This window comes from Aulonocara sp. 'chitande type north' Nkhata Bay, linkage group LG22, assembly GCF_057382095.1.
Source record: "Aulonocara sp. 'chitande type north' Nkhata Bay isolate Kocher_YH1m ecotype deep benthic linkage group LG22, A_spYH_male_GT1.1, whole genome shotgun sequence".
NCBI classification, from domain to species: Eukaryota; Metazoa; Chordata; class Actinopteri; order Cichliformes; family Cichlidae; genus Aulonocara; species Aulonocara sp. 'chitande type north' Nkhata Bay.
Genome location: NC_141364.1, coordinates 23,414,969 through 23,442,249, shown reverse-complemented (window position 1 = coordinate 23,442,249; position 27,281 = coordinate 23,414,969). Strand labels below are relative to the sequence as shown.

At 42.0% G+C, this 27,281-nt stretch overlaps 1 protein-coding gene across 2 annotated transcripts; it reads right to left on the bottom strand.

Moving 5' to 3' along the window:
• Positions 1-1,066: 1,066 nt before the first annotated feature.
• Positions 1,067-27,200, bottom strand: tax1bp1a (Tax1 (human T-cell leukemia virus type I) binding protein 1a). Of its 2 annotated transcripts, XM_086280793.1 has the most exons (18): positions 27,044-27,185; positions 23,051-23,124; positions 22,551-22,765; positions 19,060-19,162; positions 18,095-18,285; positions 17,704-17,859; positions 13,167-13,315; positions 12,680-12,770; positions 12,374-12,559; positions 11,969-12,220; positions 11,375-11,566; positions 11,193-11,265; positions 8,176-8,696; positions 5,364-5,450; positions 4,159-4,345; positions 3,868-4,076; positions 3,130-3,212; positions 1,067-2,527 (listed from the first exon to the last, which is right to left on the bottom strand). In XM_086280793.1, the coding sequence occupies exons 3-18, from the start codon at positions 22,737-22,739 to the stop codon at positions 2,317-2,319; spliced, it is 2,880 nt and encodes a 959-aa protein (XP_086136919.1). In that variant the 5' UTR covers positions 22,740-22,765; positions 23,051-23,124; positions 27,044-27,185; the 3' UTR covers positions 1,067-2,316. The 2 variants fall into 2 exon arrangements, with proteins under 2 accessions (XP_086136919.1, XP_086136918.1); XM_086280792.1 differs by lacking the exon at positions 23,051-23,124 and having other exon boundaries at positions 27,044-27,200.
• Between the last annotated feature and the right edge of the window lie 81 nt (positions 27,201-27,281).

Genomic DNA, 27,281 nt, shown 5'->3' with positions numbered 1-27,281 from the left:
TTTTGTGCGTGTGTGTTTTAGACAAAAGCATTCCAGTCCATTGTGTGTTCGCGAGAGTGTGAGTGGTGTGTGTTTTCAGCAGTATCCAAGTCATCAGCCTAGAGAGTATTACTGTAATCTGTGTCTCATTGCTCGGATGTGTCATGTTTCTGTGCCTGGCTGCTGGTTCAACTCCTATGGAGCAGGGTGGTTGGCTGGCTTGTTGCTCCTGACTGGGATTTCATCATTCCGAGTGAGAGCGCAGTGCTTCAACTCGCCAAGACACATTTGTTCATTATATCATCATTTCCCTCATTGTACAAAAAAAGTTTAGATTCTGCTCAAGGCTTGCAGCATGAGCCCCCCGTTCATTTGATAGGTACAGTGATCTCCGACATGCACACACCGTCCTGTCCTCCAGTTTGGCTATAGGGATTTTTACTTACACAATGTTGTTAAAAGGCAGACTGCAGGATACGCCACATACCCTCAGCGAGTGTGCTACTACATAAGCACAAATCCATGCCTATTTTAAACCACCTGGAACCTGGATCTGTAAAATCCTGGCACCAGGTTACGAGGACATCTGTGGAGCTGCTAGCCTGAGATGATGATAGAAGACACTTCAGTCCGGCCTTTGAGCGTAGGAGAGAAGGTTCTCTGCGGGGACAGACTGAAAGTTGAGCTGTCAAGCACTCGTAAAAACAAAACCCATCCTCAGCTTCAGACTCGGGAGGGCCACTCGCACATATGGGAGAGGAGAAACGGAGGGTGTGTGCTGGAGGGGAGATGAGGGAGGAACTTCAATATACCGTGTACAGTGAATGTATTGTAACGTGCATCTGTTGTCAAGTGCTTTTAAATTATATTTTCGTATGTAACGTGGAGACTGATGTTTCCTTTTTTTGTACGGGGGTACAACAGGTTCTGAGAAGAGTGACTTGTAAATGATGTCAACCTGTCTTTCTATATAAAAGAGAAGCTGCTTAAATGTAAACAGGAAACGACTGAGAAAAAAAAAAGCAAAATAAAGTAAAAAAGCTCCACATCTCAGACTCGTGTCCATTACTTATTCAGCTCAGAAATGAAGAACAAAGCATCAAAATGCATTTAGACAAGCTGACTTTATTCATAAAGATCTTTGCAGCACCACTTAAACCATTCTCACATGAAAAGGCCTGCATCGGACACGTGACATACATACACAGGTTTGTCTTGTGATGACTGGACATGTGCGTTTCTTTCCTTTTTCTTTTTTTTTTAAAAAGCCTGGTTACAACACGCATAATGACTGAAATAAACAAGCGGTGGTGAGGAAGCCCCGTGAAGACGCACATAAACGACATTCAGTCATGAGGGCTAACAGACTGTGACTGTAAAACATGAAAGTACGTAACAAGTCTAACCCCGTGTCCGGCAGCCAGTTTAGCCAAAAACGAGGTTCATTATCTCCTAAGCCCAGCTTCGTACGGCCGACCTAAGATCAAGAAAGTGCACGCCAGGAAGTAAAACATCATTGGTCCTGTCTTCTTTTAAATATGAGGGAGGTAACGATAAGGGGAGGCGGGTTCACGACGTAATTCACAGGTATCGCCACAATTTATATTTCTTTTCATTTATGTACAGTACATTCAGAATAAAGCCTTATTTAGTGCAGATACATGAAAATGTAGTGCTGTTTTCTTTTGTGTTTAAACCATCTCATACGTACAATATTTCATCTCCACCACACAGTTCTTCACTTTTTATGTACACGCACAGGCGACTCTTTTAAGATGTCACATATTCATATTCACTTTGCATTTATGCTCTTATCTCTCGCGTCTTGCGAAGCATCATACTCTGAGGACAAATAAAGGACGACTCACTGCCTTGGATGATTTCTCACTTGGTGTATGCATGTTTGGAGAAGTTAAAAGAACAGGGACGTTTAGGATGCTTTCCCTCGGAGTCCCAGTTCAGCTTTGTGTCTGTGAATTGTTTTGGAACACAAAATATATATATTTGTGCATTTAATCCCTTGAAGGAGAAAGATGCTAGAAAAGCAAAGGATTGTGGCACTATTCCTGAATGTTAATGATTGTATGTTAACGTGAAAGCTGCTAAATAACTTGGGAGGACTAGCCGCCTAAGTACAAACTCTGCTTCCTTTCAGAAGTAGACTACATTCTCTTAAACGTTCCAAACAAAAAGGAAAAAAAAAAAAAAAACCCCAGAAAAATCACAACAAAAGTGCAAATGATTGTATGTTAACAAGATAAATCAACCAAACCCGAGTCAAAATCAACTAATAGCGACACATATTTACCCATACAGTATGCCGGAACCCCCTCCCCTTCATTCGATTTGCTCAAAGTTGAGGACGTGGCCATCAAAGTGCGTGAGGACGTGCCGCTCGAAGAGCTGCTGCTGACAGTTGAGCGGGAACTGCTCGGAGCAGACGGGGCACACCTTCCAGTGGCTCTGGACGTGCTGCTCGAAGCTGCGCTGCTCAAAGTGCGGCGGGAAGATCACCTCGCACAGCGGGCAGCGCTTGTGAACGTCACTACTGCGGAAGGGGATGAGGGGAAAATGGATGAGGTCGGGGGTTGGTGGAAGGGGTGATGGATAGATGAGAGAGACAAAAAATTGAAAAAGAAATGTGAGTTTCCGTGTGGATCATTGTAATGGAGTAGGCCTCTTTTGCTCACAGACCAGATTATGACTAAATAATGAAAGCCAGAGACGTGCGCCTCTTGAAAAGCAGCTGTTGAGTCACTTGCAATAAGCAACTGTGTTACCCCCCCTGCAGGGTAATTATTGGCTCTGTGCGCTACTCTTCCCGTAAGAGCAGAAACAGATAAATTAATTCTGTCTTCATGTGATCCTCTATGTTCATAAGGAAGAAATCTCTGACTGTGTCATTTAGCATGTTATGTCATATATACTGGGGTTCAAAATGACGAGGTCTTACTTGGAGCAGTTTAAGTTCTGGAGAGAAAATGAATCAATGGCTACTTTGATACAAATCTTTTTTTTTCCAAGGCAAAAACTCCCAACAAAGCAGCTGTCTGTGCATCTGTTTTTACTGATGCTCTTGTGCGTTACTTTGTTTCATTCTTTATGTGTCGTGTCTTCTAGGACACCTTGTGTTGAAAATGAATGTCCTACCTGGAGTCAAAGCAGAAGCTGCTCCTGGTTTCACTGCGTCTGTTGGGCTGATGATCACAGGACTGCTGAGCCCCATCTCCCACCTTTGGCACACACACACACAAAAAGAAAATTTCCACTATTTGCTCACAGATCTGAATGCTTTAATGAACACCACCTCCAAAGACAATTACAGGAAAAAGGAGTGCGACTAAAGTAAATGAAGCGTGTGTTAGTAAACTATGTGTACCTACGTTTCTATTACATGACAGTAAACAAGGATGCCCCATTATCCGACAGTCTCTAACTCATCTTCTGCCTGTCCTTATGCAAAACCTCCTCTAATTACTCTCCCCCAGCTCTTGTTATCTTCATCTCTCTTGAGCTCTGAAGGAGTGACACTAATTAGAGCTTCATGCAAATGAGTTCAAAGCACCGTCTTTTAAGGCCAAGCTGCATTTCCCTTCGTTTAGCGAGGGAGAAATCCTCCAGAGACGGAGAAGGGTGAAGTAAACGCGGGATTATCGTGGCAACAACAAAAAGCCAGTGTAGGAGAGCAACGGCTGGGATCGCATCACAGTGATTTAAAATATCCCTCAAAAGTTATGTAGAGAGGTCAATTAATGCTGCCAATCATGGTTTTGTATTTATTCAGAAATACAATGCATTATTTATATATAACAACACTACATACACTAAATATAAAATTTTAGCCAACAATAGGTTTTTCAGTTTTGAGCTAGATACACCGCTACTCACATTTTGTGGCTCCTCTGGTGGATGCTCGAGGGTCTCGGGGGGACTTGTGCTACGGGAGGGTTGGATGCAGACCACCTCTCGATCCCAGCCTGGTGCTCCCGGACCCGGGCTAGACGGTGAGATCGGAGGTGCGCAGGGAGGGGTGCAGGATGGAGCCTCAGGTGGGGGACGGGACACGTGCTCAGGGGAAAGTGCAACATCCCCCCGATCTAAAAAGATTAACACATTAAAGCAGCAGGGGAGCAGCAGGGACACAGAGTGCGAGTAAATCATTTCAGTTTCTGACCCGACCTCTTGTGGTGTCGGTGGAGTAAGGATTGCCGTACTGCAGCTCAGCGGGCCTCTGCGGCACCAGCGGCGGAGGGGAGGGATGCTGGGGGTAGGGCAGAGGGTAGCGCAGCACCATTGGCTGCCGGACCTCAGCACCCTGAACAGCAACCTCCTGCTCCCTCTGCCTGGACATGTAACGCTGCAACTGCTACAGAAGAGATGCGAGAGAGCTTTACACTTTACACTTCATGGCCACACCTCATTTAAAAAGTCCTGGATATCCTCCTGATGCTATAAGCGCAGAACCGCAGTCAGTCTCAGTTTTATAAGTCATCAGTTAACATTTCAGCAGAACCTTTCTCACAGTTGGTGAGTGCGTTCATCTTAAGAGTTAAGTTTCCCGTCTACATTGTTTCTGCCCTTTGTGATTATATCTGAAGCAAGCGCATTAGTACCCTACTCATTACTGTAATGGGTGTCAGACTCTGGCTCCCTCTGCTCTGGCTTTGCTGATAGAAGCACTCACCCTCTCCCTTTCTTTGTAACTCCTTCCTTACTCTCCCTATTCCTCCCTGATCTCCTCTCTTTATGACTTCATTAGTGCGCTGCTATCAGGTTTAACATTTAAACCAGGGTTGGGAAGGTGAAACAGACACGTTGTGTGGCATTTGCACCATCTAATGGCACTGTACCAGTGGGCGAAAGAAGCAAGTATAGATGTATTAATTAGAGGAGAGTGGGGAGTGTTGAGTAAGAAAGAAAAAGCTATGGAAATGGTTCATACACCTCCTATAATTGAAAGCAATGATACTGGTCTGGGCTTCAGCTCAGTCTACATTGTCTAAGTATGTGAATTTGATTGTAAGTAAGAGCTATGTTGAGGCTAAAGTTTTATAACCTTAAGTTGAGGTCATTGTTGAAATATGCACAGTTTTACCTGCAATGAATAGATTCATTTATGCACAACTTGTGCCTGCTTAGAAATCAGAGTATGCAAAAGTTTCTAGAGTGCTCGGGCACTATGTGTGGAGAGAGTGCATTAACATTTTCACTGTTTTTAGACCGATTTCCATGGTGACAGTTGATTTTTCTCCTCTTTTCAGGCCAATATGGCCACAATTTATGTGCAGACAAGTGGAAAACCTGAATGAAAGTGCTGAGTTGCTGTTAAAGCAACAATGTTGCATTGAAATTCATTTAGAGAACACTGGTGGTGGCATCTTTACCTCCTGTAATTGCTCTTTGTCTCTGAGAGCCTGGGCAAGGTTGCGTTTCAGTTCGGTGACCTCGCTGGCTCTCTCTGCCATTTGGACCTAGTGAAATAGATAAAGACAATCAACTCACAGCACAGTGCATCTCAGCATTTTTTTTCATTTGACGTACAGACCTGTAAGATGGGCTCAAGAATCCCTTTATCAACAGCTCCACTCATGTTCAACTGTATTATCTTAAACTCATTTAAAACCAGGATTTGCCTACACTTTACTCTTACCAATTATTTTCAGATTAGCAATTTCATCCTCAACGTTTAGCTGTGGCTCAATTTAATAACAGCTCGTTTAATCTATTATGTGTTGATAGCATTTGTTTTTGTTTAGTTGTTTCAGTTTTTCCAAAACTTTTATTTTTATTCTAACTGCAAATCTGTATGGTTAGCCAATAATTTTAATTGCCAACCATAGTTTTAACTAATAATCTTCAACTTTTTCCCCCTTAGTTGTACAATACCGCTGAAGGGCTGTACAGCTCAGGAGTATTTTCATCACGCCACCGGGCGGGGTAGCATGGACACCCAAGTTTGTGAACATGATGACTTAAGAACGATGCAATATAGGATTTTCAAATGCATACCATAGGAGCATCTACTGAAAATCTCAGACCAGTTTGAACGATTTTGATCTTGACCTCAAAGTCAGGATCAGAGGTCAAGTTTTTTGAAAATTCTGTCTACGTGATAACTTGAGGCCGATGTGGCCAAGGATTTTTTCAAATTGATACCATAGGTGCTCTTATCTAGTATTAGGCTATGGGATAGCATTGGCGACCACCAGTATTTTTATTCATACGATTCATACAGCTTTTAGTTGATAATAACCGCTTTACTTGTTGCTTTTATTTTGTGCCAACTTGAGAAGACCAAAATCAGCCTTCATACAGCCAGGTAAGTGAAAATATTTGGTTTTAATTTCACCTGGTGCAGCCTCAGATGTGTGGGCCTTGCTATAAAACACATAACATAACATAAAGCTGAAGCGGACCAGGGGATCGTAGTAAATCTCTTAGCCTCTAACAGAACTGACCCTGTGGGATAGTTTACATGGCCCGTTGCCCGTCTTCTCTAATTTCACCCCATTTCAAAGGTTCCAGATTCCCTCCCTTCCCATGGTTTCTCTTTCTGCTCAATGTCCATCTGTCTATCCCAATTTTTTCTCTCTTAAATTCTGTTCGCTTCTTTTGCTTCCCCCACTTGTTCTCTTTCATCTCCTTTTGTCCTCTCTCGTGTTTTCCTTCTATCATAAATTTACGGCACGGCATTAGAAGGTTAAGTTCAGGTGAAGGGAGTCCGCAGCAATGTAGTACTATGCACCCCCCCCACACACACACACTTCATCCTATTCCTCTCCCTCTCTCCTTCCTCTGGGTGGCTGATGTAAACAGCCGTAAAGCATGCCGCTCTGCGGCTGCCTCGCTTGTCAGTCTCCGGGGCCATTAAGAGCAGCTTGGGACCCGGGGTGCTCGCCCCAGACAGGAGACTCTATCAAAGTTGAGGGAGAGCCGTATTTACAGCGCCGATAAACACACACTCACTCATGGAGATTAAATGCTATTTGGTACTTTAGTGGAGGTTCGCATTCAAAATGCAAGGTCTCTACTGAATCACGCACACATACCACACATGCTGGCTCACCCATTGGAAGGTATGGTCCATACTGTAAGTAGTAGAGCAGTTAGACATTTGTTGTTCTTCAGGCTTTGTGGTTCAGCAAATTCCATTTGAATGACTGGGTATTACATTAAAGTGTTTATGCATGGCACAGCAGACCGTCGTACAACAATGTTTTTCAGGCAGCTGTGTTTTATTTTAATGGTAGATTGTGCATAAAAGAGCATTAAACTGAATTTGACAATGAAAGCAGCACAGAGGGAGCCATGCATGTTAAGTGAAGATTTAAAAAAAGAAAGAAAGAAAAAAAATCTACCAATAGTAGAGGTACAAATCCCCACAATATGATATTATCACAATACATGATAGCATGTATATAGCATGATATGATATTATTGCAATTTTTAACAATTTGTTATACACTGAGTATAGATATATAACATACAGGAGTGTCCCAAAATGCACTATATACTTCGTTTTTTCTAATTCATTTCAGATTTTATTTGGAAAGACTTGAGGCCATGAGCATATGACAGTTTTGGTTTTACAGTTTTTGTAAGCGTATCATTTTTGTGCCCATGGTCCGCCAAGTGACACTGGAGCAGCATTGCAAAATTTCCTACTTAGCAAGAAGCTTTTCAGTCCCCGACGACACTGCTCCAGCACATAACACAATTTATGCAATCCGTGGCAAATTTCTCAAAACAGGATCTGTTCTTGACAAATCACGCAGCAGAACTCCTGCTATTACCACCAGTGATGAAAACACTGAACTCCTGGAGCAAAGCCAGGGAAGTCTATACAGAGCGCTGCACTGGAACTGCACTATGTGGCGGCATACAGCTAGTCTTCAAGGTGCTGGAACATTAAGGCAAGTCTAGCAGGTAAAACTGCAACCACTCCTTTGTTGATGCTAAAAATATGAATAAACTCAGTTTCTGTAATTTGTATGAATTTATTAAAATTGTATAGTGAAATCTGTATATTGTGAATATACTGCAAATTATGTCCTCAAAGTTGTACTTTGTCAGTATTTATTTTAACCAGTATATCTCATTTCTGTTACTTTTTGCTGTGGAATGAGACCCAACACCCTCACAATCACATTCTCTCAGAGCTTTACTTAATCTTAAGGTTATGTCTTTGTGTCTTACTCTGAATCGCTCCTCCTCGTCAGCCAGCCGTTGTTTGAGTGTCTCGTTGATTGCGCACTGCTCCCTCCATTTCTCCTCCATCATTGCCAGCTCCTCCTCCACTGAACGAGTCTGCTCCTTCTCTGCCTCTTCCATGCACCTCTCCTCTACCTCCAGCAGCCCCTGCTCCTCGGCACCGTCCCTCAGCTCCTCCATATTCAGGGCCCCTTCCACCTCACTGTTTTCCTCAGCGCCCAGCCTCTCGTTCTCCACTTCTACCCAACTCGCCATCCTCAGGCTCTCTTCCGGCAGGCTCTCCTTCCACTCCTCTTTTTCATTCTCTTTGTCTTTTTCATTATCATCCATTTGTTTAACTTGACTTTCAACCTTCACCTCAGCTTTCTCTTCAAGTGTATTCAGTGTCTTCTGCTCCTCCTTCTCTGTGCACACTTGTGTATCAGCATTTGTGACTTCCTTGTTGCTGACGTCTGGAGTGATTGTCATCTCAACAGCTTCTTGTAGGACTGCCGCAGCTATATTTCCTGTAAAAACACAAAGTTACAATTAAACCTATTTAAATGTAAAGAGTTTTACACAGAGAAATATGAGCTGAAGGCATTAACCATAATTCAGCTCCTTGGCACTGGGTGGAAAACAGTGGGTCTTTCACTGAAACCCTGTGGAGAAATCTGCAGCAGCACAAGTACAAGGGTACAGAGTGGAGTTTTTATGAGCGAACTTATTGCAGCCTGGCAAAAGTGATCCAGAGGTGCACAAGGACACGAGAGAGAGACTGCCAAAATAAAAATTAGGTGTTTGATTTCAGTCAAGTACGGAGGTGGAAACATTATGTTTTGTGGCTATTTTTCTGCTAAAGATACAGGATGACTTTCCCAAAAACCCAAAAAGAATCCACACAAACATGTGGCAAACATGCAAACGCCACACAGAAAAGCACTGGCCAGATGGTGGAGTCAAACTGTAAGGCAACAGTGCTTTAGCAAATGACGTGGTTCTGATGAATTCATCAAGCCATGACCTCCAGCTTACAATGGGGCAGTTTTTAGCTGAATGTGAAGTGGTTAGGTTAAGAATTAGTGCCTCCAAGTGTGAGGCTGAAAAAGGGTAGAGTGCCCACTCCAGGTTGGGAATGATTTGTTGTCTCAAGTGGAGGAGTTTAGGTATCCTGGCGTCTTGTTCACCAGTTAGGGGAGAGTGACATGTGGATTGGTGCGATATAAGCAGTGATACGAATCCCAAACTGGTCTGTTGTGGTAAAGAATACAGACAGTGGAAAAATGTCAGTCCTAGTTTTACTGGATCTCAGTGCAGCATTTGATACAGTTGACCACAACATATTACTCAAACGACTGGAGAACTGGACAGGTCTTTCAGGAACTGTACTAAACTGGTTCAAAACATACTTAGAAAACAGGAAATACTTTGTATCAATAGGTAACTTCACATCTGAGCAGACAAGTATCACATGTGGAGTTCCCCAAGGTTCCATCTTGGGACCCCTTCTGTTTAACATCTACATGCTCCCACTGGCACAGATTATAAACAACAACAAAATAAACTATCACAGCTATGCAGATGACACACAAATATATATCACAATGTCACCAGGAGACCGAGGCCCTGTACAGGCTCTTGGTAAATGCATTGAGGAAATCAATGACTGGTTGTGCCACAATTTTCTCCAGCTAAACAAAAACAAAACTGAGGTAATAGTCTTTGGCGCCAAAGAAAAACGATTACAGGTCACCAGAGAACTTCAATCTATACATCTAAAAACCACAAACCAGGCGAGAAATTTGGGTGTAGTGATGGATGCAGACCTAAACTTAGAAAAACACATTAAGACAATAACAAAGTCAGCTTACTATCACCTCAAGAATATATCAAGGATAAAAGATCTGATGTCTCAACAGGACCTGGAAAAACTAGTCCATGCATTCATCTTTAGTAGGCTTGATTACTGTAACAGCATCTTTACAGGTCTACCTAAAAAATCAGTCAGACAACTACAGCTCATTCAGAACTCTGCTGCTCGAGTCCTCACTAAGACCAAAAAAGTGGACCACATCAGTCCAGCTCTGAGGTCCTTACACTGGCTGCCTGTCCGTCAGAGGATAGACTTTAAAGTTCTGATGCTGGCCTATAAAGCTCTGAATGGTTTAGGACCAAAATACATCAATGACCTCCTGACCCAGTATGAACCTTCCAGATCCCTCAGGTCATCTGGATCCGGTCTTTTATCAGTTCCCAGAGTCAGAACCAGACACGGAGAAGCTGCATTCAGCTTTTATGCTCCTTATATCTGGAACAAACTCCCAGAAAGCCTCAGATCAGCTGAAACACTCAGTTTATTTAAATCCAGGTTGAAGACTCACCTGTTCTCAGCTGCATTTGAATAAAGCACCAAATCCACACTTTAAGCTTAAATTTCAAAACTTACATTTAACTACTGATTTTATCTACTGTTCTGATTTTATCTGTTTTGATTTTATATACTGTTTTGTTTGTTTGTTTGTTTGTTTGTTAATTAGTTAGTTAGTTTATTTGCTTGTTTTAATCAATTTTAAATCATGCTTTTTATTTGTTCTTGTTTCTAATGTCTCTGTAAAGCACTTTGAATCACCTTGTTGTTGAATTGTGCTATACAAATAAACTTGCCTTGCCTTGCCTTGCCTAAAGAGAAAGCCGAGTATGAAAATGAAGCTGTCGATTTACTGACTGATCTTGTTCCTACTCTCACCTATGGTCGTGAGAAACTGAGATTGTGAATACAGGTCCGCAGAGATAAGGTAAGGAACTCAGTCATTCACTCAGAATGACTGAGCTGCTACTCTTCCACATTGAAAGGAGGCAGTTGAAGTGGTCAGCCAGAAATGCTAGAGAAATTACATCTCTTGACTGGAGAAGGAGGCTGGGGAGAAGGAGGTCTTGGCGTCTTTGCTGTCTCCCCAACCTAGACCTGGATAAATGGCAGAAAATGGACAGATGGAATATGCCCTTTATCTGAATGTATGTACCTCCTGTTGGTGACTCTGGACTAGGGGTCAGTGGCTCCAGTGTTGTCTCAGTAGATGCATTTCTCTTTGGCTCCTGCAAAGATATACACATCAATGAAATGCAATTTTGCTGGTTTAGGCACATATGGAACTGAACGAAATGTTTCTTTTCAGCCTGATGAGCATTGCTAAAAATTACTCACCCCTTGGGACTCCGCTGTGTTCAGTTTGGCCACCTGTCTGCGGAGGCGCTGACACTCCCGGTACTTCTCCTTATAGTGCTCTGCAGCCATGTGGAGACGCAGCTTCAGCTCCTCCACTTCCCTCTGCAGCTCAGCCTCTGCCTCTGACACCACAATCATGCTGGGGGTCATGTCCCCATTGGTCCCAACACCCTGAACACACAGTGTTAAAAAAATTGATTAAATAAAAACAAACAAAAAAAAGTATTTGTGAATTCATTTATCTCCATTTTAATATAAAAAATATTTGAGACTCAGAACGACTAAGGCAGGAGCTTTGTAATCTAACACAGTTCAAACTGTTCAGCAATAAATTATAAACAAACAAAAAAAAGGCTCAACGCCAAAATCTTCTTTGCACTGTGTTCTTTGTTAAAATGGTAAACAGTTAAAATTTCTCTTGCTTAAATCGGTTGTCCTCAGTTCTCATATAAAAATCATCCATCTAAATAAAACTGAAAAGTGTGAAAATTCCTTTCCATGTTTAGCTACAGATTTCCCTAAACTTCTTTTCCCTAAACACAGGGACAGATATTAAGGAAGTCGACCACTGACCACTTCCTTCTGTGCAGTGCTCCTCATGCGGTCAAGCTGGCTCTCCATGCGTTGGCACTCTGCCTGGGCATCAGCTAAACTGGCACGGAGCTTGTCGGCTTCTAAGCGGGCGCGGTAAAGCTCGGTCATCGTGTGGTCGCGAGTACTGGCTGAGTCACGCAGCTCCGAGGCTAGCAGAGAGGCCTGTTGCCGGGATGCCTGGAGCTGCTCCTCAGCCTGACGGAGCTGCTCACGTACACGGGCCAGCTCTGCCTAAAGACAGAAAGAAGAAATTTAAATATAGTGCAACTGATTTTACTAAAGCTATACCATCAAAATGCTAACCCTGCGATTAGTGGACATTTTTGTTTACATTTTGAGTACTACTTTAGTGTTGCCAGCAATAATATGCACAAGCACTTTTACTTTGTCAGCTTTGTGTGCCAGTAGCTCTTTCTCCAGACTGTCTCTCTGTGCAACGCAGGCCCTGAGCCTCTCCAGCTCCTCTTGGAACTGAGCGATGGTCACCTCCCGGTTCAGCTCCACCGCCTTTAGCATCTGAAGCTCTGCGCTCAGCTTAGTGTTCTCCAGTTCTGTGCTGCGCAGGTGGGCCTACACATATGGCGAAACAGTTAAACAGAACTGGTCAAGTAAGAATGCAGACAAAAACACACCCTCGGCTGGTACAAAAAAAAAAAAATAGTCAGCCTTTCACGTAAAACACTTCTTCACCTTATAAAGATCTCGCTCATCCTTCTCATTCTTCAGCTGGCTCTCCAGACTGTCTCTCTCTGCTGTCAGCTTCTTTAAGCGATCACGCAGACTGAAAGACATATTGAAAAACAACTTCTTTAGTGCTTTCTTGTGTCTCATATTATAAATCTAAAGTTTTCTTACAAAAAGCTATTTAGTGATTAAGTGGACACCTTAAACATGGCTTTACTGATGGGTATAATCTGTGTGTGTATAAGGCCGGAAAATATCAAATGAGAGCCATCAGATGCCAGTGAAATATGTTAAAGCCAGGCTGACATATTCCTGTGCAGCATCTGGCACAATTTTGTATGCATGTTTAAACCTGGGAAGTAAAACACGCATGCAAAACTATTCTACACATATTCCACATCTGTGAGGCTGATGTTAAGCTTGCTTAGATTTATGTAAACAGTCTGTCTTCAAATGGATGACTGATGGTTACATGTTGCCATTCTTCACTCACCAATCCAGCTCTGTCTCCTTTTGCAGGCCCCTCTGAGTGACTCCCAGCAGGTCCTCCTCTAGCTGGCGTACCCGGTCCGTAGCCTCTGTCAGCCTCCGCCTTACCTCCTCCCTCTCTTCTGACAGGCCCTGTGAAGAACGCAGCAGCTCCTGCGGGCCAGAGAGGTAGCTGTACATCAGCCTGACAGCCACTACAGTCAATCTCAGTAGCTGAAGAGCTCTATTATAGCCCTGCCAAACCCATTCACTATATTTCAAATACTACTGTCTCTATATATTTCTTATCATTTGTACAGCATAAATAGAATTTTTTTTAATCAAAAGTTATGGTCAGAAGCTTAAACACACACAAACACTCCTCTTGGCCACGAACATCATAATAATTATGGACTTTTTGTGATTTTCTTTAACTGTCCTTTTTTCAGGATCTTTAAGGACTTTAAAAACAAGAATTGGGTGTAAAAGTTTGAATTTATTTTGGATTTTCCCAAATCCTTCTCTCAAACATGTCAAAAGTATACATACAAGCTCATACATATACATACATTCACTTATATCTTTTGTGAAGTGGTACTGAAGGTTCTACATCATCTTGACAACAAATTGTAGCTTCAGTTCGCCATAAAAAGCATTTATTTGACAGCACATATTGGACTGATCGTTAGTTAGAACAATGGGAAAGTCCAAGGAACTCAGTGAAGAGAGGGAAGTCTAAATTTACACAAGTTGGGAGGGTCTTTGGGAGACATTTGCAAAGAACTACAGATTTCAAGATCATCAGCTCAAACAACTGTATGTAACTCCGCTGTGTCTTTACCAAGGTTTGGAACTATCACCCTCAGATGAAAGGAATTTTGTTAGGATGTTCAGGATCAACCCAGGAAACACAAATCACCACTGTCCACAGTGAAGCAAGTTTTACATTGGCATAGACTTAGAGGGTGCTGACCAGGAAAGAATCCTCTGCTCCAAAACTGACACCTTCAAACTTGACTGAAATTTATAGCTGCCCACATGGACTAATGTCACATAATGCCTTCATCGTCTCATGTGACTTTTATGCTCACACAAAACAAAGATAGACAAGATAGATTACTGGAGGAATAAAGATGAGGCTTTCAAACCTAAGAATGCTGTACCAACTGTCAAGCATGGTAGTTGTAACATCATGCTCGGTGGCTGGTTTCCTGCCAGTCATACTGGTACACTACATGGAATGGATGGTATAATGAAAGAGGAGTACCTTCAAATTCTTCAACTTGGACACATGGGTGTTCCAATGGAACAATGATCTCAAACACACATCAAAACTGGTTTTGGATTGTATTAAGTTTATGGAATAGCCTTCCACAAGTCTTGATCACAATCCCACTGAAAACTCTTGGACTATGCTTAAGTGCCAGATCCGTGCCAGGAAGCCAGCCGATTTAAATGAAACTTTTCCAGGAAGAGTGGTCAAATATTAATCTGAATTATGCCAGAAAAAAAAGTCTGATGGAGGTATTATTTGTTAAGGGACATTTAACCAAATATTAAAAGTTTTTTTAGTCTGTGCAACTTGTGTATCCAATTCTTGTTTGTCATTAAAGATCTAAACTATGCAACCATGCCATCCTGTAAAAAGTTGAAAGAAATCATTAAAAGCCCCAAATTAACATTGCATTTGTGCCCACGATGACTGTATGTAAACTTCTGACCACAACTGTATTTAATTATTTATTACTGTTCTCGACCTCTACGGCATATTTCTAGTGCAGCTGTAACATGTGAATTCCCCTCTAGGGGTTCAATAAAGCTTTATCTCATCACTCATAAATAACTGGTTACAAGTTATGACTCATTAAGTCTTTTGTTGGACACAAAGCACAGAATAACTATGTAGATTCCAAAAAAAATGTTCAGTAGCATCCTGTAGTGGAAGTACAAAACAATTTACTGCTATCAAACAACACATTATATCAGTTTTGTTTTCTCCGTGTGGTGTGCCTGCAGAGGAAATACCTTGTTTGAACTTGCTGCGAATTAGCAGTGAATGACATTAAATCATGCATAGCTAATATTGGTTGTGACAGGACAACATACCTGTGCACACACCCTTCCTTTATTTTGTAGTATGAGCCCTTAACACACCCATTCTCTTTCACACACTAGGAAAGACAGACACACAGTTACACAGTCAAGGACATACAAGAGACAGACAGAGTGCACATGCACACTCCAACGCATACTCAGGCCCGTCTCCCTCTGGGCTTGGCTCTGCATAGATTACTGTATGATTTTTACGGCTGGCGTTTGGGAAGCACTTTAGCAGTGCGTAAAGACCTTATAAAAAGTATAGTCGTAAAATTAGCAGCCACAAAATATGTACTTATGTTTTCACGTTAAGAAACTCAAAGGATATTTTCATCAGCGAGCCACGAGCTAACGCACCTACTGTAAATGTTTTACAAATGACACACACACCCCTATTCACACAGGTCGTATATCTGCAGATGGACATGCCTGTTGAATGAAAAGCAGCATGGTAATAACAGAGCGTGTGTGTGTAATTTATGGTGATTTTGTCCTTCATAAAAAAAAAAGAAAGAAAAAAAGGGGGGGAAAAAGGAGCAACAGACTAACTCAAAGCAGCCTGTGGATCTACACCAGGAAGCTGCACTAGGGGGCGATAAGAGACTGGCAAGCTCAGAAAAACCTGGCAACTTTCTGGGTTTCACTTCTCTCTGCCAACTCCCCTCTCCTACTTTTATTGAGCTAGCTTGAGGTGACTGTTTTTAGGCGTGTGTGCCAAGCTACTGCTTATCAAATGAGGAAACTCATAAAATGCTAAAATGTGACTCATCCTGATGAGTGAGTGAAGAAGGTGTGAGGGACATAGCGGACGAACTGGGTGTAGAAGTTTTTTTTTTTTTTTTTTTTAAACTTTATTCATTTTGACAGATTTTTCTAAACGTATCATTTTAACTTGGATTTAAAATTTATTTCCTCGTCATGCCAATTAAGAAACTCTGAGGGAGAGAGAAAAAAAGCGAGAGGGAAGAAAATAAGACAGTGAGAAAGCAGTGGCCACTGCATCGCGTGACTGAGTGGTGTTTGTCCCTCAGGCTGGGCAGGGCTCTTTTTTCAGACAGGCGGTTTTGCGGACTACCCTCCTCTCATTCCACACACAGACTAAAAGGGTTTGCAAGCGGGTGGCATAATGAGTGCGTTTGTGTGTGTGTGTGTGTGTGTGTGTGTGTGTGCATGCTTGTGCATGTGTAAATGCACATTAGAGGGGCCCTGTTGTGTAGAACCTGAATGTGAATGTGACAGCCTAAGGGGACGGAGGGGACGGGGGTTTGTGCAGGCGCATGCACGTGGGTGTGTGTGTGCGTTTGACGTCATGTTTGTTCACTCTGTGGTTGCGATGGCATCGTCCCTGACGCCAGATGCCCAAGAAAAACTGTGTCCCAATTCCGTTCTGGCCCACTGAGTCAGGTCGTTAAAGAGGGAGAAAAAGACACACACACACACAAACACATACACAAACAGACACACACTGAGCAGCTTTTTGTGTGTCTGTCAAACATGGAAACAGATTATACATGAATTTAGCCCTTTGAAGTTTTCAGACCTATGATCACTGGTGAGGAACTGGCTCCAAGCCTGTGTCCATCTACACACTCACCTGTACACACCCATACACTAAATACAACTACACACACACACCGAAACTGTCTTAACTCTCTTCAGTCTCAAGGTTGCATATATACCGTTTATTTATTTTATCCATGTACGGACATTTGAACTCTATTGAGTATTCCCAAATATTTTTGCTACTACGGGGCTTAGGGCGAGTGAAGACTTCAGATTTTTTAAATACCATTCTAAATAAAACTTCTGACTTTTAAACTGAAGACAGAATGAGCTCTGTTACTTAACGTTAGGAATATTAATTGCTTGGTTTGTGGGTTGGCTGAGGTTACCATCGGACATTAAAACAAGTTCATCATTGTTGGCGATGACAACAAGCAGATGAGAGATGTAGGCTCTGGGGCTAATCCAACATTGCTGACGTAGGCCTGTCATGTCACAACTGGATAAAAACCCGTGGGCTATTTTAAGGGTGGGAACATTGCTCAGGGTTCCAAATTTAACCGCAATTAAAAAAAAAAACGAAAAGAAAAAACGAGAAATACCAGTTATTTATTTTTAGACTCATTAATTAGGATGGACACTTATACAGGAGTTTTCTACTCCTAATTGAGAACTCAAAGTGCTTTTTTACTACGAGCCCCTTTTCACTCACACACACACACACATTCTGACTTTATTCTAGGCCTAAGCTCCTTGTCAGACATTCATGCACAATGAATGTATCAGCGGAACTACATTTCAAGGATTCTTGAAATGAAGACTGCAGGAGCTGGGGATTGCACCACCAACCTTCTGATTAGTGGACGGCCCACTCTACCTCCTGAGCCACAGCTGCCCCTACAGGTTTCCCTCCCCCTCCGTGGGAGCCTGTACTATTCAAAACTTAGCCCACTACCTCTAACCTGGTTATGTGTCCGCAGCAGGCAGCACGTCTCCCTCTCCTGCTCCCTTTCCCTGGCCAGTCGCTTCTGCTCCTCCTGCAGCTGTTGCTTCTCCTCTTGCAGGAGACGCATAGCTTTCAGCAGTTCCCTGCGCTCCTGCTGTGCTTCCTCCACACGCTAACAGGCAGAAGGAGAAGCAGAAAAAAAATCAGATCGACTCAATTTGAAGGGGATTGGTCACGGTTATCTTCTGGTCTTCTGCAATTTATTACATTTACCTCTCATTTTTTCCCCTATTTAGAGTGCTGATTCTATAGTCAGTTACACTGCAGATCGCTGTTTGATGACTCAAGACCAGAGGGGTTAAGAAAACTGGGGAAATAAATAAATAATAACATTTTGTGCATTCTACCTCTAGCAGGCCCGTTTTGGTGGTGACGACCAGTATGTCGGAGTTGCTGTCATCCTCAGTAACAGTCAGCAGCTCTTCGGTGGGCGTGGCTGACCTGAACTGGAAGGGTGTGCTGGCTCCTCTGATGTCACCAGCGTGAGTGACGTAACAGAACTGGTAAAACTCTCCATCAGATTTAGGAACATAATAAGCTGCACAGCAAAGAAAAAAGAACGTAATGTTGGCACGTAAGGGGGGCACGTTGTGTCCTTCCTTATAATCGTTCACATATACACATATATCTCCTGAAATAAAAGCTTAAGTGTCAGGTGCAGCACGAAGAACTTAAACTGTGAATCATCCAAAGCTCCTTCTTTATAGACCAAGAATAAAAACACGCAGCTGGAAATTAACATAATGGGTTCTTTTATAGACCAAACCTGCTCAAAACTGTTCTAGACTGCCTATATTTACAATATCACCCCAAATATCCATCCAACTGTTCTGCTTCAAAGCAGAGAAAGAAAAAATCACCAGCATTGAGAAGACTTATGCAGAGGATTTAGCTAGAAAATACATTACATATGCTGGGTTCGAGCATTCCAAGGTTACACTGGAAACTGAAGCACATTATTCAAGTGTGAGCCCTGGTCCTCTAGGGCAGTAGAGGAATATCCAGAAGCCAACTGGTTTTACTGACTCCTGACACACCGCAGCGTGCTCTCATATTTTCACTGTGTAATGTCTGACCGTTCCAGGCCCAGTAAAACCAGTTTGCAGGCCCTCAACTGTCTGTGTCTGTGTGTGTCTGTGTGTGGTTTGAGAGGTGCTCAGGTCCCAGGCCTCAGTTTGCGGTCGTGTTCCCTTATTAAATAAAAGTGCTGGTTTTTATATGCACTGTAAAATGGAGGAGTAACTTTGGAATACCCTGGGTTTGTATAGTGGTTTAAATAGTATGTAAGTGTGCGTGCTTGTGTGTGCTGTACCTTGAAACACCACAGCCCTGTGCGCAGTACTTCCTGGTTCATAGTTTTCAGGCATAGGAGACCAAACGAAAGTGTAGTAATCTCTGGCTGTGCTCCAACCCACCTGAGGAGACATTAAAAACAAAAATAAACAAACGATCCCACAGTGTAAAAGTTGTGTGCTGCAGTTCAAATCACGCTGAAGAAGGCCAAATTTTCCAGCAAACATGTGTTAATCGTTAGATCTGATTTGAAAAGATGCTTGATGAAGCATTCTGGAGGACTACATCCAATGTTCAAAGCAAGAATGGAAACATTTAAAACCCCTCATTTCTCCACACACCTCCTCCCCCTTTCACTCCTTTCCCTCAGTTCCTTCCCCTTTTGGACCCACAAAAAAGAGGACCAGCAAAGGTGTGAGAAAAGGGTGGAAGGGCAAGGGGGGCTCGTCTGCATACAATCGTGGGCTCGTGGGGGCTGCAGAGACTAGCCAACAAAGAAATGGGGGGGGAGGGGGGAGGCGAGGGAAGCGGGAGAGTGGATACAAATAAGGTGAAAATTTTACAGAAAATGAGAAGGGAAATGTAATTCCCTGGATTTCACGTGTTGTTAGAAGACAGATGATGAAAGGTCGTCGTGCCCGTCCCAATTCAGCTCCGTGCATTGTAAATCTGTCACATACAGCCGCGCACGCGCCCCGTCTTGGACGCACGCGCACACGCATACCTCCCTGCAACTCGTACTCATAAGTACGCGATGCATTATTGTGACATTACATAACTACGTTTCAGCTGCAGTGAACTCAACCATCTGTGGAAGTGCAGGACGTTTTGTTTTCTTAAAAGAAAAGAAAAAAAGAAAAAAAAAAAGAAGAGTTAACCAAAGAATATCACACTTAGATGATCAACAGGCAACGCTTGCTGATTTTCTCTTTAATGAGCTGAGTTTTTAAAAAACTGTTTCTGTAGGAAAATATTAAAATAAATGACTTTTAACTGATTAAATCATTAAATGACTTTCAAGTACAAAAAAACAGTCAACAAAAACAAAACACGGAAGCTTCAGGTGACGACAGTAAATCACCCGAGCTACTCAAAACGTTTGTCAGGCTTTCAGATTTGATAATGTTGTTGCACCGAAACGTAATTGCAGTGTGTGCCGCATCAACCCCATTACGCTGCGTATAATGCTGCTCCAAACAAATGGTAATTGTCAACGTGAAATCTTGCTGCCAAGAACATTCCTTCCACCGCCAACAGCATCTGAGTGAGAAGCGGGGCTGCGATGGGACTCCAGCCAGGTTTGTTCGTGTGGTCATGTGTATTTGCTTAAGAGAGAACAGACATAAATAATTTTGCTAATTGCAGAGTGAAGTTGACTGACACTTGGTTAGGTATGGTGTGGCATTCCAACAGATGAGTGCTGTTATAAAATAATCACAGGCAAAGCAGCTATCAATCATTCATCCAAGGTGTGAGGGAACAGCACGATGACACTTTAATTATACATTCACACAACGGGTTTCTCCCTGCCGACCCAACGAACATGCCACAACCAAAAACCTCCACGGGGCTTTTCAGGGAGATGAATGTGTGTGTGCATTAGCGTGTGTGTGTGCACGTGAGTCAAACATCAAACTAAATCAGGCTGTCAGTAGCCAAATAAAACAAATATGTTGAAATGCTTTTCAGTGACGCAAAGAGACGAAAGAAAGAAAGCTAAGCAAGCTTGACTGTAATGGGAACTGTTGATCTTCACTGTGTATGTGAGTACTGTTTCAATGCAACACCATCTAGGAGCACATTTGTTATGGCAGGATCCTTATTGTGGGCTATGAATATTTTCGACCACTAGGGGGTGTCTGTACACAACTCAACTGAGTACTGCCTCTCTGAGCCACCTGAGTCATCCTCTTAGCAAGTCAGCTTTGTTACTCGGTCTCTCGGCTTCATTACTCAGTCTCTCTAGCGTTCAGGTAACGCCTGTGGATGTCGGAGGTAAGAGGAAGAAAATATTCTCTTTCTGAGTCATCTCTGTGGAACAGTTTTGCCTCCAGGACTCAAACACAGAGTATTCAACAGTGAGTTCAAGACGTTTGAGGAAAAAGTCAAATGTAAACAGTCATTTTTTTTTTAAATAAGCAAGCTTACAGTTTCCAAATACCCAGTGAAAACCATGCAGGGGAAGTCTGATACTTCATACCTCTGCCAGAGGCTCTGAAGTCTCTCTCTGTGCCATGTACAAGCTGAGTTTCTAGATCAAAAAGAATATCTAGGACATCAAGGCGTCTTCCTATTTGATATGTATGTAGAGCTGATATTAAATGTACAATTCTGCTCACAATGGTACAAAATCCTTCAAACTAATTTCTGGAGCCAGATCTTGACTGACTCCAAAAGTTAATCACCTCTAATTTAGTCTAAGTCTGTTGGAAGTAATCCTTCCAACAGAAACAAAGAAACTAAACCCGCCCAACTGAGGAAAAAGGAGGTAAAAATCATTCAAGTGATTTCCAGTGGTCATTACCATTTGTAAAACCCCTTTAAATACTAAACTTGATTACCTGACAAAATAATTATTAGTTGAAATGGTTAAATATTCTTGTAACAGACAGTATACACTGATACTGCAGAGATTTTGCTGCTGTAAAATAACATCTCTGTGAACACACACAAAAGACAGACGTATACGTCAAAAGGATTAAAGAAGCGTGGTCTGCTTGCTCCCTGCCATGAAGCTCTAACCATCAAACAGGTTTCATTAGCACGGATTACAATAATTACATTTTCCAATCGACTTTTTTTCCAAATAAACGCGGCGTCTTTATTCCTTTTTAATTGAGCTGGTGGATTTGAAGTCAGTTCTTAAACAACGATAAAATGTTTGTCTTTTGACTTTACGAGACATTAAGCTTCCTCGTTCGCATTTCCTGTTAATTACGTGTGAGATTTGATGGCCCCGATAAAAGGACGGAGCACGGGGGGATGCTGCTTAGCAGGAAGCAGCGAAAAGGATGGAAAGAGATGGTGAGCCAACATGCCAAAAGTGTGTGTGTGTTCTTAATAGGAATCAGAATGGTTCATAAAGAGTACCAAATGATTGCCTCGTCCCCCTTCCAGTGAGACCTACTGTAACCAGCCCACCATGCACACTCTTCCTCCTTCTGCATGTAGAGCAACCACACCAAAGCTTGCGGTGAGGTTTTAGGCATGTAGAGAAGAGCTCAGCCATTAGCGTCAAGGCGGATGTATGTGTTAATGTGCCAAGTACAAACCTATGGCCAATTAATAAAACGCTAACACATAATCCATGTCAAAAAACACTCGTATAATGGGCGGGAAATTGTTTTATTCACTAAGTATGTCTCGGTAACACAAATGATTCCTATTATATAAACGTCTGGTCTTTAACCGATTATGCCTGCTTTTGTCTTTGAAGCGTGGTCTGAGTAATAGCAGCTGTAGTGTGTGTGTGTGTGTGTGTGTGTGTGTGTGTGTGTGTGCGTGTTGTACCTTGAAAATGCCCACCCAGTCTTTGGGGTGGGGAGTAATGTAAGGGGTCAGGGTGTAACGACACTCCAAGGGTGCCTGGGGTAGGAAACTCTTCCCCACATTCTGAAAAATAACGTGGGCAAAGTTGGACGTTTCCATCACGCTGACGCTGCTGCCCGGCGATGAATCCACCACCTGGAACGATGACATTGTTTCCTGTTGGTCACTTCATTTGTCTAGAAAAGCGAAAACAGCATAGACAGAAATAAGTATGGAGTGAAAAAGCAAATATTTAACACAAAAGCTGTTCCAAAATGATGCAATCTATTAGAATCAAATGATTCCAAGTGTCTCAATTCCTTTATGCTCTGCTGGCATGTTTTTCCTTGACACTTGTACATTGCAAAGCAATGACGTGCCATAAAGCTTCATGCCAGTTAGCTTTTGCACTCCTGAGTCACACGCAATCCTTTTGTTGACACTGTGTTCAGACTTTGAGATGATAAAGCAGTTGCACTTACACTAAAGATCTGCGGAGGCCTGACTTTCTCTCCCACTCATAAAAGTGATGACACCATGTTTACCCTTTCTGCACCTGAAACAGGTAAAAGTGTACACAAGTGTATCTCCCACAGAGCGAAGAAGCAAGCAGTCGTGCTGAATGTTTAAATATGCATATCAAACTGGAAAATTCGGTTCTTCAACTAGACTATAGGCTCACTGCTTCTCAGGAACCAAGTGTGCTACACCTCTATAAGAGGAAGTTTATTAACATTTGTTTTTCTATGAAGAGAAATATGTCTCAAAAAGGTTGCAAAGGCGTACAACATGATATACAAGCATAAACTGAGCTTTACAAATGTGTGAAATGATTTGTGTGTAACTTTTGAGGACTCAACGCACAAATACAAAGGAGTTTGAGCACAAGTAAAATTATTTCACAAATATGTACATCTAAACTGATACTGATCACTTATGCACAATATATTAAGTTTAGCTCAAAAATCCCAAGTTTTTGACTTCTAAAAACCTTTCTATGCGTACAAATGTGTAAAACCACACGTAACAGCTCTGTCGCTCCCTTACAAAACTTTAAATGCATGTGAACGAATCGCCTAATACGCACAGACCATGTCGCATGCCCACATTTAAGACAAATTGAATGCTGCCAGCTGGTTTCAAGTGCCAGTGCAAAACTGGGACATCTGGGCAGCGTTTTTTATTTTTTCCAAACAAAGTGAACATTTCTTTTTCTAAAAAAACGTAGAAAATGTGATTAACCAGACATTACACGATAGCCTATAAAATATAATATATGGTTTCAATAATCTGCTTTTACATGTTGAACATTCTTCCGCTGGGAAAAATCAACCAGTGCTTACAAACAAATCATTGCACACATTTGTAAATCTTAGTTTACGCTAGTGAATCATATCCCACGCATTTGCAACCCCTTTTGAGATGTATTTCTCTCCATATTTTTCCTTGCTTTAAACATATTAGACCACTTGATTAATTACCAGTTATTATTGGGTTGAACCCTCTTTTACTGGAAACAGTCCTCTTTAGTTTCGGTCAATATTGACATGATAGCATCATACAGTTGCTGAAGAGTTGTTGGCTGCACTGGGTGGGAATCTCCTGTTTCACCACATCCCAAAGGTGCTCTATTGGATTGGAATATGGTCACTGTGGAAGCCATTTGAGTACAGTAAACTCACTGTCATATTCAAGACACCAGTTCGAGATAAACAAGCTTTGTGACATGGAACAGTATCCTGCTGGAAGCAGCCATCAGAAGATGGGTACACTGTGGTTATGAAAAGATGGACACGGTCCTCAAAAATGGAATAATATAGTAATAACAGGCTTTTTGTTTAAAAGATGCTCAGTTGGCCAAAAGTGTGCCAAGAATATATCCATCACAACTCCATCAGCCCGAACAACTGACAGAAGGCAAGACGGATCCATGCTTTTATGTTGTTTGAGCCAGATTCTGACCCTTCCATCCAAAAGTTGCGGCAGAAAATGAGAGTCATGATGCATCTTTTTTTCAATCTTCTATTGTCCAATTGAGGTGACCCTGTGTGAACTGTCGCCTCAATTGCCTGTTCTTAGCTGACAGCAGTGGTAGCTGATGTGGTCCTCTGCTGGTGTAGCAAACCTATAACAAATTTTGCTTTTTTTCATAACTTGGTTGTAAAAAGTTGTTATTTGAGTTAGCGTTGCCATCCTATCAACTTGAATCAGTCTGGCTATTGTCCTCTGACCTCTGGAATCAGCAAAGCATTTTTGCCTAGAGAACTACGGCTCACTGGATATTTTATCTTTTTCTAAAGAATCTCTATAAACCCTAGAGATGGATGTGGAGGTAATTACCATTAGCTCAACCATATCTGTAACACTCAGACCAGCCTATCTGGCAACCACAATCACAAAAAGTCACTTAAATCACCTTTCTTCTGCTTTCTGATGCTTGGTGTGAACTTCAGCATGTCACCTTGTCCATGTCTACATAGCTAATGTGTTGCCGCCACGTGGTTGACAGATTAGGTAATTATGTAAACAAGCAATTGAACAGGTATACCTAATAAAGTTGCCATGAGTATATATGTCATTATCAATTAAGCAGACAAAAACAGGCCTTCCTCAGGCTGTGAAAACAGAAAAAAAAAAAAACATCTGAGAAATTGCTACAATATTAGTAATGAAAAAGTTTGGTACATCCTGAGAAAGAAAGAAACCACTTGTGAACTCAGCAAATCAAAAAGGCCTGGACGTACATGGAATCTAACATTGTTGCATGCTTGCAGAATTTCTTCTATGGTGAAGAGAAACCCTTTCACAACTGCCAACCAAGTGAACAATACTCTCCAGGAGATAGGAGTATTGATATCTAAGTCTACCATAAAGGAGACTGCATGAAAGTAAATACACTGGGTCCACTGCAAGGTATAAGATCTCATAAGCCTCAAGAATAGAAAGACTAGATTGGACTTTGCTAAAAAAAAAAAAAACAAAACAAAAAAACAACAACAACAACAAAACATCTAAAAAAGACAGCACTGTTCTGGAAAAACATTCTTTGGACAAATGAAACCAAGATCAACCTCTACCAGAATAATGGCAAGAATAAAAGATTGAGAGGGTGTCAAAAAGCTCATACCACATCATCTGTAAAACACAACAGCGGCAGTGTGATGGCTTGGGCATCCATGGCTGTCAGTGGCACTGGGACACTAGTGTTCATTGACGATGTGACACAAGACACAAGCATATGAATGAATTCTGATGTTCAGAGATACTGTCTGCTTGTTGATTGGGCGCCGTTTCATAATACAGATGGACAATGAGCCAAAATATACAGCCGAAGCAACCTAGGAGTTTACTAAAGCAAAGAAGTGGAATATTCTTGAATGGCCAAGTCAGTCACCAGAGCTTAACCCAATCAGGGATGCATTTCACTTGTTAAAGACTAAACTTTGAACAGATAGGCCCACAAGTAAACAGGAATTGAAAACCTCTGCAGTAAAAGCCTGGCAGAGCATTAAAAAGGAGGAAACCCAGTATCCAGTGATGCCCATGAGTTCAAGACTTCAGGCTGTCATTGCCAGCAAAGGTTTTCAACCAAGTATTAGAAATGAACATTTTATTTTCTTAATTTAATTACCAATTACTTTTGAGCACCTAAAATGAAGGAGTTGTGTTAAAAAACACTTTAGTTCCTCACATTTCTATGCTCTTTTTGTTCAACCCACTGAAATCTGCACTTCAACTACATATGAGTTGTTTCATTCACTGTGGTGATGTACACAACCATAATTTGAAAAATGGTGTCTCTGCTATGGGCATCTCTTTAAAGACATTTTTATGCAGTACTACACTGCTGAAAAACTAGGGTGTTAAATAGGAAAAAGCAGAGGTATCAGTGACATTATAATTATAATCTCTTGACATTGTTCACGAGTGTATAAACCCCCATATATGAAGAAACCGCCCCACCACTGTGATGAAACAGCTGACTTTAAACTGCACAGTCAGGGCTATTGTTCGTGGTCAAGAAGAATGATGCAGCTGCTTAGCATCACGGTCACCAAGTCATCTCCGTAACTGCGAAGCAAGCTACAACGACAAACCCTAAATCCCTGCATTTCCTATACACCCAACCCTGGACTGATAAACATAACGTGCAAGTCTAAGTCATAAACTGATGCTCGGTTAAGCTAAACAGCTAACGTACAACGTCTGACCACTGATCCGCTTCGACCAAAACACGACGAAGGCAGCACACAACGGCTAAAGTAGAGCACAGCCCTTTAAAACTAGCTCAGTTAGCCTGGAGTTAATCTTATTTGTTATGGCTAAGGAGCTAATATTAGCTTGTGAACAGGCCATGTCCTGTCAAGTCACCAGCTAGCTAAACATTATACTAGTCGGACAGCTAGCTGTCTGGCTGAGAAAAGAGAGCAAAGATTTTCACGAGCGTTATTTTAGTCTGAATTTAAAAAGGGTACCCTTTTCATTGGATTTCCACTTGCAAAACAAAGTGAATGTCTGCCGGCCTGGCCGATGTTTTTGCCAGTGTCCCCGTTGTTGTCAAAGCTCTGGCGATGATGCGTCTCTCTCTTCCTGAAAGAGAAAATGATGCTGGACTTCCGGGATGCTGAGAAGTACCAGTGATGCTGCTAGGAATAGAGGAGACGACAAGAGGTCAACGTAACAACTTTATTATTTACTCGGGTGACTTAAATC